Source organism: Tamandua tetradactyla, chromosome 8, assembly GCF_023851605.1.
Source record: "Tamandua tetradactyla isolate mTamTet1 chromosome 8, mTamTet1.pri, whole genome shotgun sequence".
NCBI classification, from domain to species: domain Eukaryota; kingdom Metazoa; phylum Chordata; class Mammalia; order Pilosa; family Myrmecophagidae; genus Tamandua; species Tamandua tetradactyla.
The window spans coordinates 83,068,731-83,083,093 of NC_135334.1; the positions used below are offsets into that span (position 1 = coordinate 83,068,731).

At 44.0% G+C, this 14,363-nt stretch overlaps 1 protein-coding gene across 11 annotated transcripts in view; it reads right to left on the minus strand.

Moving 5' to 3' along the window:
* The window catches only part of DENND2B (DENN domain containing 2B), a 278,920-nt gene that overhangs the window by 31,204 nt on the left and 233,353 nt on the right, over positions 1-14,363 (minus strand). For 10 of the 11 annotated variants that reach the window (XM_077113928.1, XM_077113931.1, XM_077113929.1 and 7 more), the window contains 2 exons: positions 7,040-8,287; positions 3,573-3,709 (listed from right to left, as the gene is read on the minus strand). In XM_077113928.1, coding sequence (XP_076970043.1) covers positions 3,573-3,709; positions 7,040-8,287 — 1,385 coding nt within the window. The remainder of the gene's footprint in view (positions 1-3,572; positions 3,710-7,039; positions 8,288-14,363) is intronic. The other variant, XM_077113938.1, reaches the window with a different exon arrangement.

The following is a 14,363-nucleotide window of genomic DNA, read 5'->3' on the forward strand; positions in this document are numbered from 1 at the left end:
CAAATGAGAGATTAAAGTGAGGGAGAGGGAAGCTCCAAAGGCTTTGCAGTACAGATCGACTGGCCCTGTCCCCAGCTCATATCCTGCTCAAGTTCCTGGAAACTCTCCCTCAGCTCTAGCTGGCTGATGGGAATGGGAATCTCTGTAGGAATGCAGCACAGGCTCCTCGGTCAGGCGCCGAGGCCACTCCACATAACTCCCTAATGAGCTACTTCCTTGGGTGCATTTTTAAGTGTCAGGCCCAGAATGCAAATGATTATATGGTTTTGTAAAATAACAACATCTTTCAAGGTCAGATGTCAAATTGGACAGTCGAGAATTAACAGCCCCAGGAAGCAGCAAGGCAGCAACTCTCTTTTTGAAGCCCTTTATTGCAAATTAGCAAGAAAAACCTCAGCCTGTTCTGCAGTATCCCACCCCAGTTCCCCAGGCACCATGCCTTATACAGGAGGTAGGCCAGCAAACTCTCTAAGGCCCCTCATTAAATTCCTTTCCTCACAGAATTCTAAGACACATTAGCCTCTGGACCAAATGGCCCCAACTTCTAAAAGACCAGGAATTTCAGTCTAATCAGCTGGTACCTAAGATGGAAATTTAGAATGGGTACTCTGTGCCCTCTCACCCAACCCTATTATTACATTCCCAAAGCAAAGCTACATTCCATCCCTATGGATGTGGGGCAGCAAAGAGCTGGATGCACCAAGCAGTACTAGAAACAACCTTACTCGCTCAGAGCACAGGCTGGGCCAAGGCCAGAGAAAGGGCCCCTCAGAAGTCAGAGCAACTGGTCAATCTAAGGCGAAAGTAATTCTGACATCTGGAGTTCAGCAACAAGGAGGCCTCTGAAGTCTCGGGGGGTGGGGGGAAGGCAGGGGGGCAAATTCTTGGACCTGTTCCCAGAGGAGGAGAAAGGGCTATATCGACCAGAATTGAACAGAAAGAGTATTATCCTTTGTATTTCCCTCTGCCCTCCCTGGGCTGGTCAGGTCCTAAAAATTCAGACTGGGTTGCTATGGGTGATACAAAAGTGGGAAAACATACCCAGGGAATTGTTCTAACTCTGGAATCTGAAACACACTCTTAGCCTACAAGCCCGGAGCAAAACACAAACATCCAACATAGCATACTCCTTAACAGGTGTCTGGGTTACTCCCCTTTTCTATTTCTCCTACTTTCTACACAATGCTCCAAGGATCCAGGGCTAGGTAAGCAGTTGAGGAAATGCCCTAACTTCAACTTCATCCCACACCAGCCCTTACTCCCAAGTTCTAGCTCATCCATTCAAGAAGTTTGAAATTTTTCTTGTCTCTTCATCTTCATCCCAAAGTGTCAGAAAGCACCCTCTAATAAGAGGCTATGCTCCAGACACACTTACCTCTCTCCCCCTCCTAACTGACCCAAAAAGGCCCAGAGAACAGTTCTACTGACCAAGACAGTACCTCCAAAATTCTCCCTATATAAATTGCCCCAATCTTTAATAGAACACTGGAACTGTGGAACTCTGGACAGGGAGGTATGGTTGAAAGCATCCTTTTCTCTTATTTCAGTTGAGTCGGTGCAAGAACACTCTATCTGGAATCCCTTGGCTGGGCAGAAGGGCTGCCCAAGCCTTCTCAGAGAACAGAGAGCTGCAAGGACTGCAGTATTGTCAGTGCCTCATAGGGCAGGGGAAGTGATATCAGAACACTATAGCCCTTTCTGCCCATGTAGCACCACACTGGGTGCTGCCAAAGGCCCTGGGAAGCAATGACACATTATAATTTCTTCCAAACTAGAGGAAACTGGAATGTGCCCTGCAATGGGGTAGCAGGGAGCGGGTTAACTCTGATTCCCATAGCTCTTGACTTCAGTTCTGGGTGACCTGTGGGTACAAGGCTGCCTTTTCCCAAATGGTATAGAAAGAGCCTCCCTCCTCAAATCCTTTTTCTGGTCTAGGGATCTCACTCCCACATAGCCTCCCTGTTCTGACCCAATCTTGCACGGTTACATACTATATACTCTGTTTCTGAAAAAGCAGAGCATCTGGGAGTCGGAGCACTGTCACTATCTTTCCAGAAATGCTGGCCCAGCAAGTTACAAGGAAAAATTGACAAAACTGATGGCTCAGATCAATGAGGGGATAGATGGCACTCTCTGCAAAATATTTCAGTGTTTTGAATTTGCAGGGTTCTCTCTACTGGAGCCTCTTTTCTCTCTAATTTGTTAACTAAGACTGTTCTCTAGCCTCAAGGCCTCAAAGAGAGACAGGGACAAGACAGACAGAGAGAGAGAAAAAGGAAGAGAGAGAGAGAGAGAGAGAGAGAGAGAGAGAGAGAGAGAGAGAGAGAGAGAGAGGCAAAAGCCCATAAACACACTGCTTCTCTCCTCCTCATCAACACACACTAAGACACACACTATATCTGAGTGGAATCAGAGCCCCCACTGAAGGAAATGAAGCCACAATTAAAATGAATGCCAAAAATAACCCAAACCAGGAAAAGACCATCAGTTTTTTGTTTACCCTCAAATTCACATCTGCCAACACCAAAATCCTCCCACTTGTTAGGAGACAATTCTCCATGGTTTCTTATATTTCCTTACTTATTCTGAGTGAGAGACATTGACAGTTGTGGATTAACTTTTCAAGGATGTTTAAATGGCAAAGAGTCTTGGAAGATAAAGGTAGTGTTTCCTTCCAAGGCAGAGCAGATGGAGTATTCCTAACCAGAATAATAAAGGTAATATCTCCTTGTGGGACAAAGGTTGGGCAACTTTGCTAGAAGCACCTTTAAAGATTGGGATTTCCTAAACTTGGGGTTTCTCTGCTGTGATACAGATCCACTGTGTATGCAGCCTCTACCCGGGCCTCCTCCATACTGACCCCATGAGGCTTGGGGACAAAGGGAACCCGTGTAATATGAAGCACATGCCACTTGCTGGGCTGAGAATAACAAAGTCCTCTGTCTGTGACCCAGGAGTCTTATGTTTATTGCAAGCATATACGAAACCAGGGAAGGCTAAACTTGTTAGCTTATAAGCAAGGTAAAATCTCAGATCCTTTCATAGTTCTTGAGAAAACTTACTCTAAGAGAAAAATAGGAAGGATATATGAAGGACGGGGCACTGTGCTAGGTACTTTGATAATATATTTTATCTCATTTAATTCAAATAATAACCTTATAAAGTATGATTACTATTACTGTTGTTGTTAACATAATCATTTTATAAGAGAAAAACAGAGGCCACAGAGATGTTAAGTGATTTGCTTGGACACATAGCTGAGGAAAAAGGTCTCTTAGATTCTAAAACCTTCCAAAAATAAAAGGATGACACAGTTTTCTCCTTCTTGTGGTACCAGAGGACCCTCTAGATTTCAGTTCATTCAAAAGCCAGGCTTTAATCACTCAGCTCCTCAGTATTTCCTAAAGTGCTTCCTGGATACCCATTTCCTGTAAGGAATTTCAGAAGTGGGGACAAAATGTGTGCCCATGGTGAATGAGGTGGAAACTGAAAGTGTGTCCTCCTGTTTCTGTTCTTCTACAGCCCCCAGATTTCCAGAGATGACCCAGCCCACCACCGCTGCCAGTGCTTACCCACAATATCCTCATAGGCATTCTCTTCTAAAGTGCTTTTGGATCCAAACTTAGGTTGGCTCTCAGTACCATTTTCAGTGGGAGAAGAGGGGTACAGGGACTGGAGACTAGATGCATCCTCAAACTCGAAGGATTTTCTGTGGATAATGAGAGCAAGAGTCATTCCACCAAGATCAGATCCCTCCTGTTCTGTTGGGGGATGGCCGTGGGCAACAGCAAAGATCAGAAGCTCTCCATAAAACCAGCTACTACGCAAAGCATCTGGATCCAAACCCACCCTCCAAATGAAGAGAAATGGTCTGAAAGCCCCTAGCCTGTGAAGCACCTTGTCCATAATAATTACCAACCTCATAACAACTACCACAGCTTAAAAGGGTGATATGTGTCAGATGCCAAGTCAAATGCTTTACCTAAGTTATCTCATTAACCCTCACATGGTATTAGGTATTGTCCTGATTTATAATGGAGGTGATTGAAGCCTAGAGAGATGAAATGACAAAGGTAGAACTCATCCGGCTGTCTCCAGAGTCTGACCTTTTAACCACAACTATGGCCTCCAAGCCCAGGAGAGTATCTACCTTGATAAGAATCTGCCATTCACTCAGGAACTGAGTGCTTGATCTGCCCCTAGAGTCTCATATGCATGTCTGCATCTTAGCAAGGGCTCCTCTACTGTATCGAGCAGGTAGTAAGGGCTCAACATTGGACAGGTGATATACATAGAGCTGTTGGAGGCATGGGGGTGGAGAGTTGGTGGCAGGTGGTCTGTTGAAGCAGGCAGGGCTAAGCCCTCAAAACAAATCAGACCACTTGTGAGGTAGAACTAGGACAACTTACAGTCAGAAGCTACTTTTGAGACCTAGCTTCCCTTCAGCTGGTAGCCTGTTCCTTTTCACCCTCCAAATAACGCTTCCCCCTATTTTAACACCACAGCTTGTTCAGTCCTCAGGCATATGCCTCTAGAGCCTAAGCACTCTATACACCCCTCTCCTTCATTTGGGAGGTTCTTCCCTCGTTTGAGACTTAACCTTAGCTACATCCTCTGCCTCTCTAAGGCAGGTCTCGGCAGGCTTCTGGCCAGGGAGGGAAAAGAGGAATCCCTTCTCTCACCCATTATCACCTCTTTTCTTTTGGGTGCCATCAGACTTTTCAACCAATGTGGTCTTTCTCTTGTTTAATGAGCAACTCCCCCCAAATGTCCTGGGGTGCAAGTCAGGGATAAAGTTGTCCTAAAAGCCACATCTTGTTCTCAGCTTTCCTGATCCCTCTGCAGCACTCAATGCTGCTAAACAGTCTTTTATATTGGCACTCTCCTCCCTTGACCTCTGTAAAACATTTTTTCCTAGTTTCCAACTACCTCTCTGGCAATTTCAGATTTTTGTGAGTCTCTTTTCCCACTTGCCTGTTAAACACCAGGGTCTTTCAGAGGGGGCCTCATCCAAAGCCATCACCACATCCATATCTGCCATTTCTACCTTGATGATCCAAGTCTCTGACTTTGGCCAAACTTAACCAGCTAAATATTCAATGGCTGAGCACAGTAGTTCCCAAATGTCGGCCCATGGACCGCTGCTGGTCTGAGACCAAGTTTTCTTTGGTATATACAGTGGAGTCACATCTTATGCAGGTAGTTTTAAGGTTACAAGTAAGACACAAACTATGTTCAGTCAAGTTATCCTTGAAAATCCCTCAAGAGTGTACCATGTTGGGTACTATCTTTCATTAAGACTAATATAATCAGTTTCTTCCCAGATTTTAAAGATTTATTCTTCTTTGGTCAAATACCAGAAGAAATATTTGGCTTATATATATTTTTAAAAATAAAAAGTATATTAAATGTTAAGAATCACACCTGGGACAACAGATAGAAACTTACCATCTTACATTTGCTTAGGGAAACAGAAAGGCAGGTAGAGCAGCTAGCACTTTATAAACAGTTTATTTTATTTCCAAGAGCAGATTTAAATTTGCTTAAGTTAATTCTTATATGAAGTAACTTTACCCTATATAGTATATGTGTGTATATACATTATATTTAAATGTGGTGTGAGTGTATATGTAAAACTTTCAAGTTAACATACTCCCCAGTCCCTTTTTTTACCTAGCTAGCTGCTTTTTGCTTTTCTAAATGTAGCTAACTAATTTCCTCTATACAGAGCCTCCCCTCACTCCCCAGTCTAAATTAGATGCCTTGCTTCTAGATCTCTGCAGCATCCCATACTGACCTAGATCATGACACAAATCACAACATCTATGATTTATTTGTGCAGCTATCTCTGCATCAAACCATTTTAACTCCTCAAATGGAAAAACCATGATGTATTTGTCCTTGTATTCTGTTAACTAGCACAAGGCTTAGAGAAGAGTAGGCTCTAGGTGGGTGTTTACAAAAATGGATGAGTAAGGACAAAGCAAACTCTCTTGGCAGGATGTTAGAGAACTAAGGAGCCAGTGAGCATATTCGGGTAGGCCAAAACATGGGATTACCCTCAGCCAAGGGTTGTTTTGGCTCATGGGTCTGATCCTTCATGATTTTTCTTTCTTTCTGCATATGGCAAGAGAGTTTATATTTGACATGAATTAGCTGCATGAAGCCTGAAATGTGGGGACAACTGAAGAATCCCTAGAAGTGAAACATAAACCTGATGCACATCTGACTTTGGGTTAGAAGAGAAAGGCAGTGAGGAGCCTTCTGAAGGAAGCTGGCTCCCAGCCTATCCCAATGCAGAAAACAAGATGCCTGTCAAATTTCACCAACACTAGCAGCTCTAGCTCTCATATCACTATACATAATGGAGAAAGCTCTGAGTGCAGGCTCAGAAATGCTGAGATCGGCCAGGCAACCAATGTAAGCCTCAGAGGAGGTTACTCATGGACATGAACAAAAAATAGGTAAAAAGTTCTTTTGCTCCTTTTATCATCAGTCTCCTCCTTCAAGATCCTCTCTTCATATTAACCCAAGGCTCTTAAATGGCCAGGAGGACTTGAGGAAAGAGGAAATCATATGCTAAATTTGTCAACACTACTGTGTTAAATGCAGTATTCAGACAATGCTTCACATGAAGAAATAAATTTCTAATGCTAGCATTTTACGTAGCAGTGAGACTAAAATCCTATCAGTCTTTAACATTCTGCCTACTCTACCTTATTTTTAGGTAGAGTATTGAAGAGGCTCCAATTTGGCTTGGTAAACAGCCAACTCTACTCCACAGACCAAACCCAGCAAATATTTTCAGAACACAGCATTTGGAAGAAGTGCTTTCCCCATTTCATTCAGGTTCAAGTATTTGGTAAGAACAGAAGAAAAATCTCATTTTTCATTACCACAACTATGAGTTAACAATTATTTGGTACTTCAGAGTTTATAAAGCACTATCAATTGGGACACATGACTAAAATACACTTTCACATCCTCCATATAAAAAGAAAGTCACTGTGCTCATCTACAAAATGAGGGTATGCATTACCTGCTCTGGGACTTGCGGTGACCACGCATGTCTTTCTTGGGTCTCCGGGTGACTGGTGGGGCTGGGGTGGAGGGCAGAGGGGGTGGAGCAGCAGGTATGGGCGAAGGAGGTAGACCATTGCTTGGCTTACTCTTGGGGTTCTTGTCAGCCTCATATTCAAAGGTGCGCTTAGGCTTGGGAACAGGGTTCACAGCGGGATCAAGGGAGCTCTTTGATGTCAGCAGCTGGGAGCTAGGACTATTTCCAAGAGCCCCTGGTTTAGTGGAGCCACTGCCTTCCCTCTCCAGGGGTGGGCCTGCCTCCCCCCCAACTCCAGCCACTCTTGTTGTCTGGCTGCCAGCGCCCACATCTGCACTCCCTGTTGGCTCCTCCAAGGTGCCCAAGGTTCCAGTCTTCCTTCTCCCTCGGTCTATGCTATAGCAGCTGCTGGGGAGCTGGGGAAGTCCCCGGCCAGGCTGCTCTTTCAGGGCCTGTTCAATTTTCTGAATACGGCTCAGCACTGCTGAGCTCTCCTTTCTGTTGCCATGTGCTCTGAGGAAGGCACTGGGCTCACTCCGGCCTGGTCGCTTCTCCAGCCGGTATAAAGAGTCCCGGACAGGCAGTGCCTCTCCCTCCTCCTCGGTCTCAGGGTAGGAGCACTCAGAAAAGGTCCTGCTCATCCTCCGGAAGCCTTTGAAATCAAAGGTCTTTTCTGAGCTGCAAGGGGATGGCACCACACTGGGGCAACCCTCACTGGCCACCCACTCGCCCCCAGAACCCTCCCGCTTTTCTCCACACATGCTCATCCTGGGTGAAGCTTCTCGTCGACCTTCCCATGCTGAAATCTTCTCCCGAATGCCCAGGCTGTGGGCACGGGTGCCAGTGTGGTTTAGCAAGAGGCTCCGTGGGCCAGCTGCTGACCCTAAGGATGGAGTGCTCTGGGCAAGGGGGAGGCGAGTAGCTACTCCCTCTACATCCTGGGCTGTCCCTTGGACATTCTCCTTCTGCTCCTCTCTCTTGCACAACACTGAAGGGCTCCTGTCCAGATAACTGAAGCTTGTGGCCTTGAGGGAACAGATGGGTGGTGAAGTATCTGGGGAGGGATCTTGAGGATTTGGGGATGAAGGATCGCGGGGGCGCCAGTCTTTGAGAAGCAGCCGGGAGCTGGAGCGGTTGGGGTACCTGCAGGCTGAGGCTTCACTATCACTGAGGGGGTAGATGGGACTCCTCGATGGGGAGAGAACTGGAGGTGGAGAGACTGACTGAGACCTAGGAACAACAACAACAAAAAAGAAAAAGAAAAAGAAAAGAAAAGTAAACGGTAGTGAATGGCCTGGGAATAAGGGATATCATGTTTTATTCTTAGGCCTGATATCTTTCCTGAAAGACTGTCAAGCTAAAAAGTACTCTATTCATGCAATGCAACTTCCAGGCCATCCTTGAAGAAACAAACAGCTCCTATGCCAGAGCAGACCAAATTCAATGGGCCTCTCTGCCCAATTCATCCCCAGAGACTCGAAGTACTTCCTGAAACAGGAGCCTATCCTATGATGAGCTTTAACATTCCAAGAGTCTGCATCTGCCAACTAGGAAACAGTAAGACCATGGCATGCTACTCAATGTTTAACACCAGCTCTCAGGAGGGAAAGTGCAGATTTATAGTATTTGCCAATTTCTATGGTATAAAGCTTCCCGCTGTGGCTGAATTCAAGCTACCAACGTGGTGTTACTGAATGTGGAGTTGATAAGAGATGCTAATGACTGGCTCTCCTGAGGCAGCTCCAGCACACCACTGAGCAAGAATCTTTCTGAAATAGCTCCAAATATACACTCACACTTTTTGATCTTTCTCCCTAACCATCTTTATCTTTCCTGAAACTTTACCAGACACAACACAAGATACCACCTTCTCAGCTTGAGTCTTGACCAGAATTTGGATCCCTGACAGCCTCAAAAGGGTCAGGGGGGCATCTCAAGAAAGAGTCCTCTTCACTCTTTCAACGAAGAGACTAAAGGGGTTGGGAAACTGACTCAAAAGGTTCAACCCTAGAGCAGTGGCAATGACTTCAGGACATTACATCTAAATAATCAGCCATTTCCCAGCTCCACATCCACACATAGATCTTATTAGTAAACATTGAAAACAATTACATTGACCCTTGTCTCAAATGCAGTATTTATACATATCAGAGAACCTCTTGGTCGTCCCTACTAGATTGCGATTTCTTCCAGGTTCAGAAACATGTATGTACTCAGTATCTAGAAGGTGCTCAGTGAATAAAGAGCAAATAAAGAAAGGAAAAGATAAAGATGCACTTAATGAAGAGCACCATGAGCGTATTTCCTCTGCAGCATAATTTTCTAGTTGTCTACTAAGGTAATCACTACCAGCTCTCAGAGTACTTTCCAAACAATTTTAGTTCAAAGACAGCAGTTTTTTGCTAAACTGCATGCTAGAAAGGCCTACTGACCCTAGTGGCCCTCAAAATTAGGCTGTCTAGCCTTGCAGGATCCTGAGTCTCGGGCCACTCACAGCAAGGCAGCCAGCTGCCCCTGAGCCAGGCTGCTGTCACTGCTTGCTCACACACAGAAAACTGGAGCTCGGGTGAGTCAGGGCTTGGCCAACAATTCCCTGTTGGGTCACAGCCTCTGGCTGCCCCTGATCAACAGGAAACCTCAACATGCTTAAGTTGTTTTTAAAAGGGCAAGTCAAGTAAGAGTCATCCCACGTGTACATGGGCATAGATGAGAGAAATTCAGTGCCCTGCCAAGCCAGTGACCAGAGAGACCCTGCTTAGCTCAGAGGTGTGAAACAGAATATGCTTCAACCTTCCCTGGGTAGAGAGCAGCAGGGCAATGCATCAGGCTTGAGCTTGGGGAGATCCCAACCTACACAGTTAGCAGAGATCTTAGGTTCCTCTTATTTATTTTAAAGAACTATGGATGCAAGTGGTCATCAGCCCAGCCCCCTAAATAAATGAGTGTCTGGGCTACACACAGGGCTATATTTCAGTTATATTTAATTGGAGGTAGGAGAAGATGCCTTTAATACAAGACCATATCATGTTTATTCATTCAACAAACATCTAGTGAGCACGTGCTATGTACTGGGACCTACTCTAGGTGCGAGAAATACACAAACAAATTAAACAGACACAAATTCATGTCCTCAAGAAGCTTAAATTTCAGTGAGAGATGACAGGCACCTAAAAGAACTCAGAATCTCTTGAGAAGTCTTTTCAAACTATATACCTCATTCCTCCAGACATATTGCTACACATTACCCTAGAGCTGTGTCTCTCCCAAGTCCCAAGGTGAGAATTCACCAGGTCATGGAGCCACTGTTATTTATAGGAGTATGTGGAATGGCTCCTGTAGGTGGAACAGAAAGTGGTGAAGACTTCTGGTCTCTCTGATTCCAGCATACTGTCAGAAAGGATGATTCTGTGACTTCTTTTGGTAGCCACAGCATGGATAAACCACCACAGCTTAAGAAATTTCTTGCAATGCCTAGCCTGCTTTAACTGATGTTTAGTTTCTCTTCTCTCCTGAAGGATAAAATAGAGAGCACACTGGCCCCTTCCCTTTAAGGTCCTGACTTTTTTATCACTGCAGATCTAAGTCCAGAGCTTCAAGAGCTCCTTTGCCCAGCTTCCCACAAAGGTTAGGTTGGGGTCCCATGGGATAGAAGGAAAGGCCTGTCCATGCTGATCTGGAGCCCAGGCATCCCTGCGTTCATCACAGAGGAGGCAGCGTTTACTCATTCCAAGGTTCTAGGCAAAAACTGGCAAACAATATAAAAAAGGCCCTGTCTTCATGAGGCTTACATTCTCACCTGAGGGTAGAATTCACTTTCTGATCGCATCCCTTATTAGCAACATGATTGTGGGCAAAGCTACTCCCTCTCCAAGTATCTCCTCAAAACTGTTCTAACTACATGCAAGGTTGTCATAATGGGCAAAAGAGAGCATGAATGTAAAATAATATCATACACTGTACTTCATGATGACTGTTCATTTTCATTAGTATTAAGTTGTTCATCAAGTTATAGTGGGCAGTTGGTTCTCAACTGAGAGTAAGAAGATCACAGCCTCTGAGTTCAAGATTCAGTGTAGTTACTGACAAGCTATGTGACCTTGAGCAAATAACTTTACCTCTCTAAGTCTTAGTTCCCTGTCTATAAAATGGGGATTAAAAGTGAAGAATAAATAAATATAATACACATTAAATGTTGAGCTCAGTGTCTACCACAAGACGTCCAATCTTAGGTTGATAATTACTAATATTAAAAAGGGGCTAACTCAATGCAGCAAGTGAACTCACTGCCCTCCCTACCTATGTGGGACATAACTCCCAGGGGTGTAAATGTCCCTAGTAATGTGGGATAGAAATCCTGGGATGAGCCAGGACCCAGCATCAAGGGATTAAGTAAGCCTTCTTGCCCAAAAGGGGGAAGAGAGAAATGAGACAAAATAAAATGTCAGTGGCTGAGAGATTTCAAACAGAGTTGAGAGGTTATTCTGGAGGTTATTCTTATGCACTATATAGATATTCCTTTTTAGTTTATGGTGTATTGGAGCGACTAGAGGGAAGTACCTGAAACTGTTGAGCTGTGTTCCAGTAGCTTTGATTCTTGAAGACAACTGCATAATGATATAGCTTTTACAATGTGACTGTGTGATTGTGAAAACCTTGTGTCTGATGCTCCTTTTATTTAGGGTATGGATAGATGAGTAAAAAAATATGGATAAAAAATAAACAAATAATAGGGGGGACAATGGTTAAAATAAATCGGGTAGATGGAAATACTAGTGGTCAATGAGAGGGAGGGGTCAGGGGTATGGTATGCATGAGTTTTTTCTTTTTTCTTTTTATTTCTTTTTCTAGCTGGTGTAAATGTTTTTGATCATGGTGATGAATACACAACTATGTGATGATATTATGAGCCACTGATTGTACACCATGTATGGAATGTTTGTGTGTTAAGATTTATCAATAAAAATATATATTTTTAAATAATTAAAAAAAACCCAAACAAACAAAAAAAGGGGACCGACTATTAGAATCATCTAGGCAGCTTTTTCATCAGCTTACTTCTGCCCTAGTATTCTAAACATTCTTGGGGAGAAATGGAATAAATCAAACATAGACATAAATTCTTTGCAGCTCATATAATCAAAAGGTGGAGTTTACTTCTCCAAAATCTGGGTTGACCTGGTGATTTGTTTTGAGCAACAGAATATGGTGGTAATTAAACTGCCTGAGTTCAAACCAAGGCCTCAAGAGACCTTACAGTTTTCCCTTTACCCACTTGGAATGCTGCCACGAGACTGTTATATAAAGATGCCAGTCTAGTCTTTCAGAGGATGAGAGAGAAGTCATGGGAAGCATAATTGAGGCACCACCAGCCAAAAGCCAGACACCAACTCCTGATACATAAATGATGCTATCTTGAACCCACCTGAATCTAGTTACGCGAGTGAACTCAGGGGAAACCAATACAGGAACTATAAAGTTAACCTACAGAAATGTGAAAAATAATAAATTGTTATTTTAAGCTACTAAGTTTTAGGGTGGTTTGTTACAGCAATAGTAAAATGATACAGGTGGGAGAGGCTGGGCTTGCATATAACTGGCCCGTACCTAAGCCAATGGAGAACCACTGCCATTTATCTCTCATCTCCATAGCTCTCTTCTCCACCCACACTCCAGCTTCCTTGGTGGTCTTGATGTTTGGACTGGGTCTCTCTCTTACTCCTAAAGGCTCTGGGACTCTTATGGGAGTCTCTCCTTAGCAGTCCCTAAAAATGGAGCTGGGTCTTTATAATCCCAATAATTAGCTTCCATCAGTCTTCTCTCGTGGGTTGAGGGAGGATGAGCTCAAAAGCTGAGAGAGCAGAGGTTTCAGGAGGGACCAAATGGATTAGCTCACAGGATGCTTGGTTCTTCTTAATGATGACTTCACATGGTAGCTGGCAGCTACTGGCATGAATGGGAGAGAGCACCTACTCTTGGGCTTCAGTTTCACTCTCTCTAGTTATTTCCCAGTTGCTCCAACTGAGGCTGGGAATTAAAGATTATTCTCCTATCATTGGACAAGGGGAAACCATGGCCAAGAGAATGGCCAGGATATCCCAGGAAGCCAACCATCTGAGCAAAGTCTTCTAGCTCTTACTTCTTCAAAGTTACAAGGACAGCTCCTTGACAATGTTCTATGAACACTGAGCAAAGGAACAAAGGAAACTACCTAACACCCAGGCCACAGTGTACCAGCTTATCAAGCTTGGGACATGTTTTGGTTCTTCATCCATTCAGCCAAAATTTGTTGAGCACCAACTATATACCAGGTATTGTTTTAGGCACTGGGGAAGTCCTAAATGAAGTCCATCTCTACAGCTCACATTCTGGTAGAGGAAACAGTGTTGGGTCATTTAGAATGAGCAGACAATTAACAAATAAACCAACACTATGAGATGACTGTAGAACAAATGAAGAAGAGTAAAAGGATAAATGCTTAATAGTGAGGATGAGTTGCTGTTTTATATAGGGAGGTCAGGAAAGGCCTCTCTGCTTGGGGAACATGAGAACACAACCTGAAGGAAGTGACAACATATTTATTCAGGGAAAAAATGTTCCAGTCAGAAGGAACAGTATAGCAAAGTTTGAGACTGACATACTTATTGTATTCCAAGAGCAACAAGTAGGCCAGTGTAGTCAGAGTGAAGTGAAAATAGGAGGAATAAGATGGAGATCAGTTAAGAAGTACTACAGGCCATATCATGTAGGACCTTGTAGGCCACTAATAAGACTTGGGCTTTTAATGTGAGAGAGAAAGGAAGCTCTTGAATGGGTTTAAAGGAAGATTGACATGCTCTGACTTCATATCAGAAAAAGTGTAGGAGTGCATGGATGGTAGCAGGGAAAACAGTTAGAAGGCCACTGCTACAACCCTGATAAGAGATTTTGGTGGCTTGGACCAGAATGGAAGCAGTAGAGCTGCATCTATTTTGAGGGCTGGGTCAAGAGGATGTGTTGATGAACTGGATGAGGGGTGAGAGACAAAGATATGCCAAGGATGACACCAAAGCTTTTGGCATGAGCACCTGGAAGAATGGAGTTTGGGAATCATATCTAGAAAGGGAAGAAGAAAACCATGAATTCTTCAAGAAATGGGAAGTGATCAACTGAGTCAAATGCTGATAAAAGAATAAGATAGACTGAAAAATTATCGTTATTTAGCAGCATGGCCTCTGTGACCATGAAAAGAGAGGTTTTGATGAAGAAGTAGGAAGGAAAGACTGGAAGGAATTCAAGAAAATGGGAGGAGAAGTGGAGACAGAGAGTT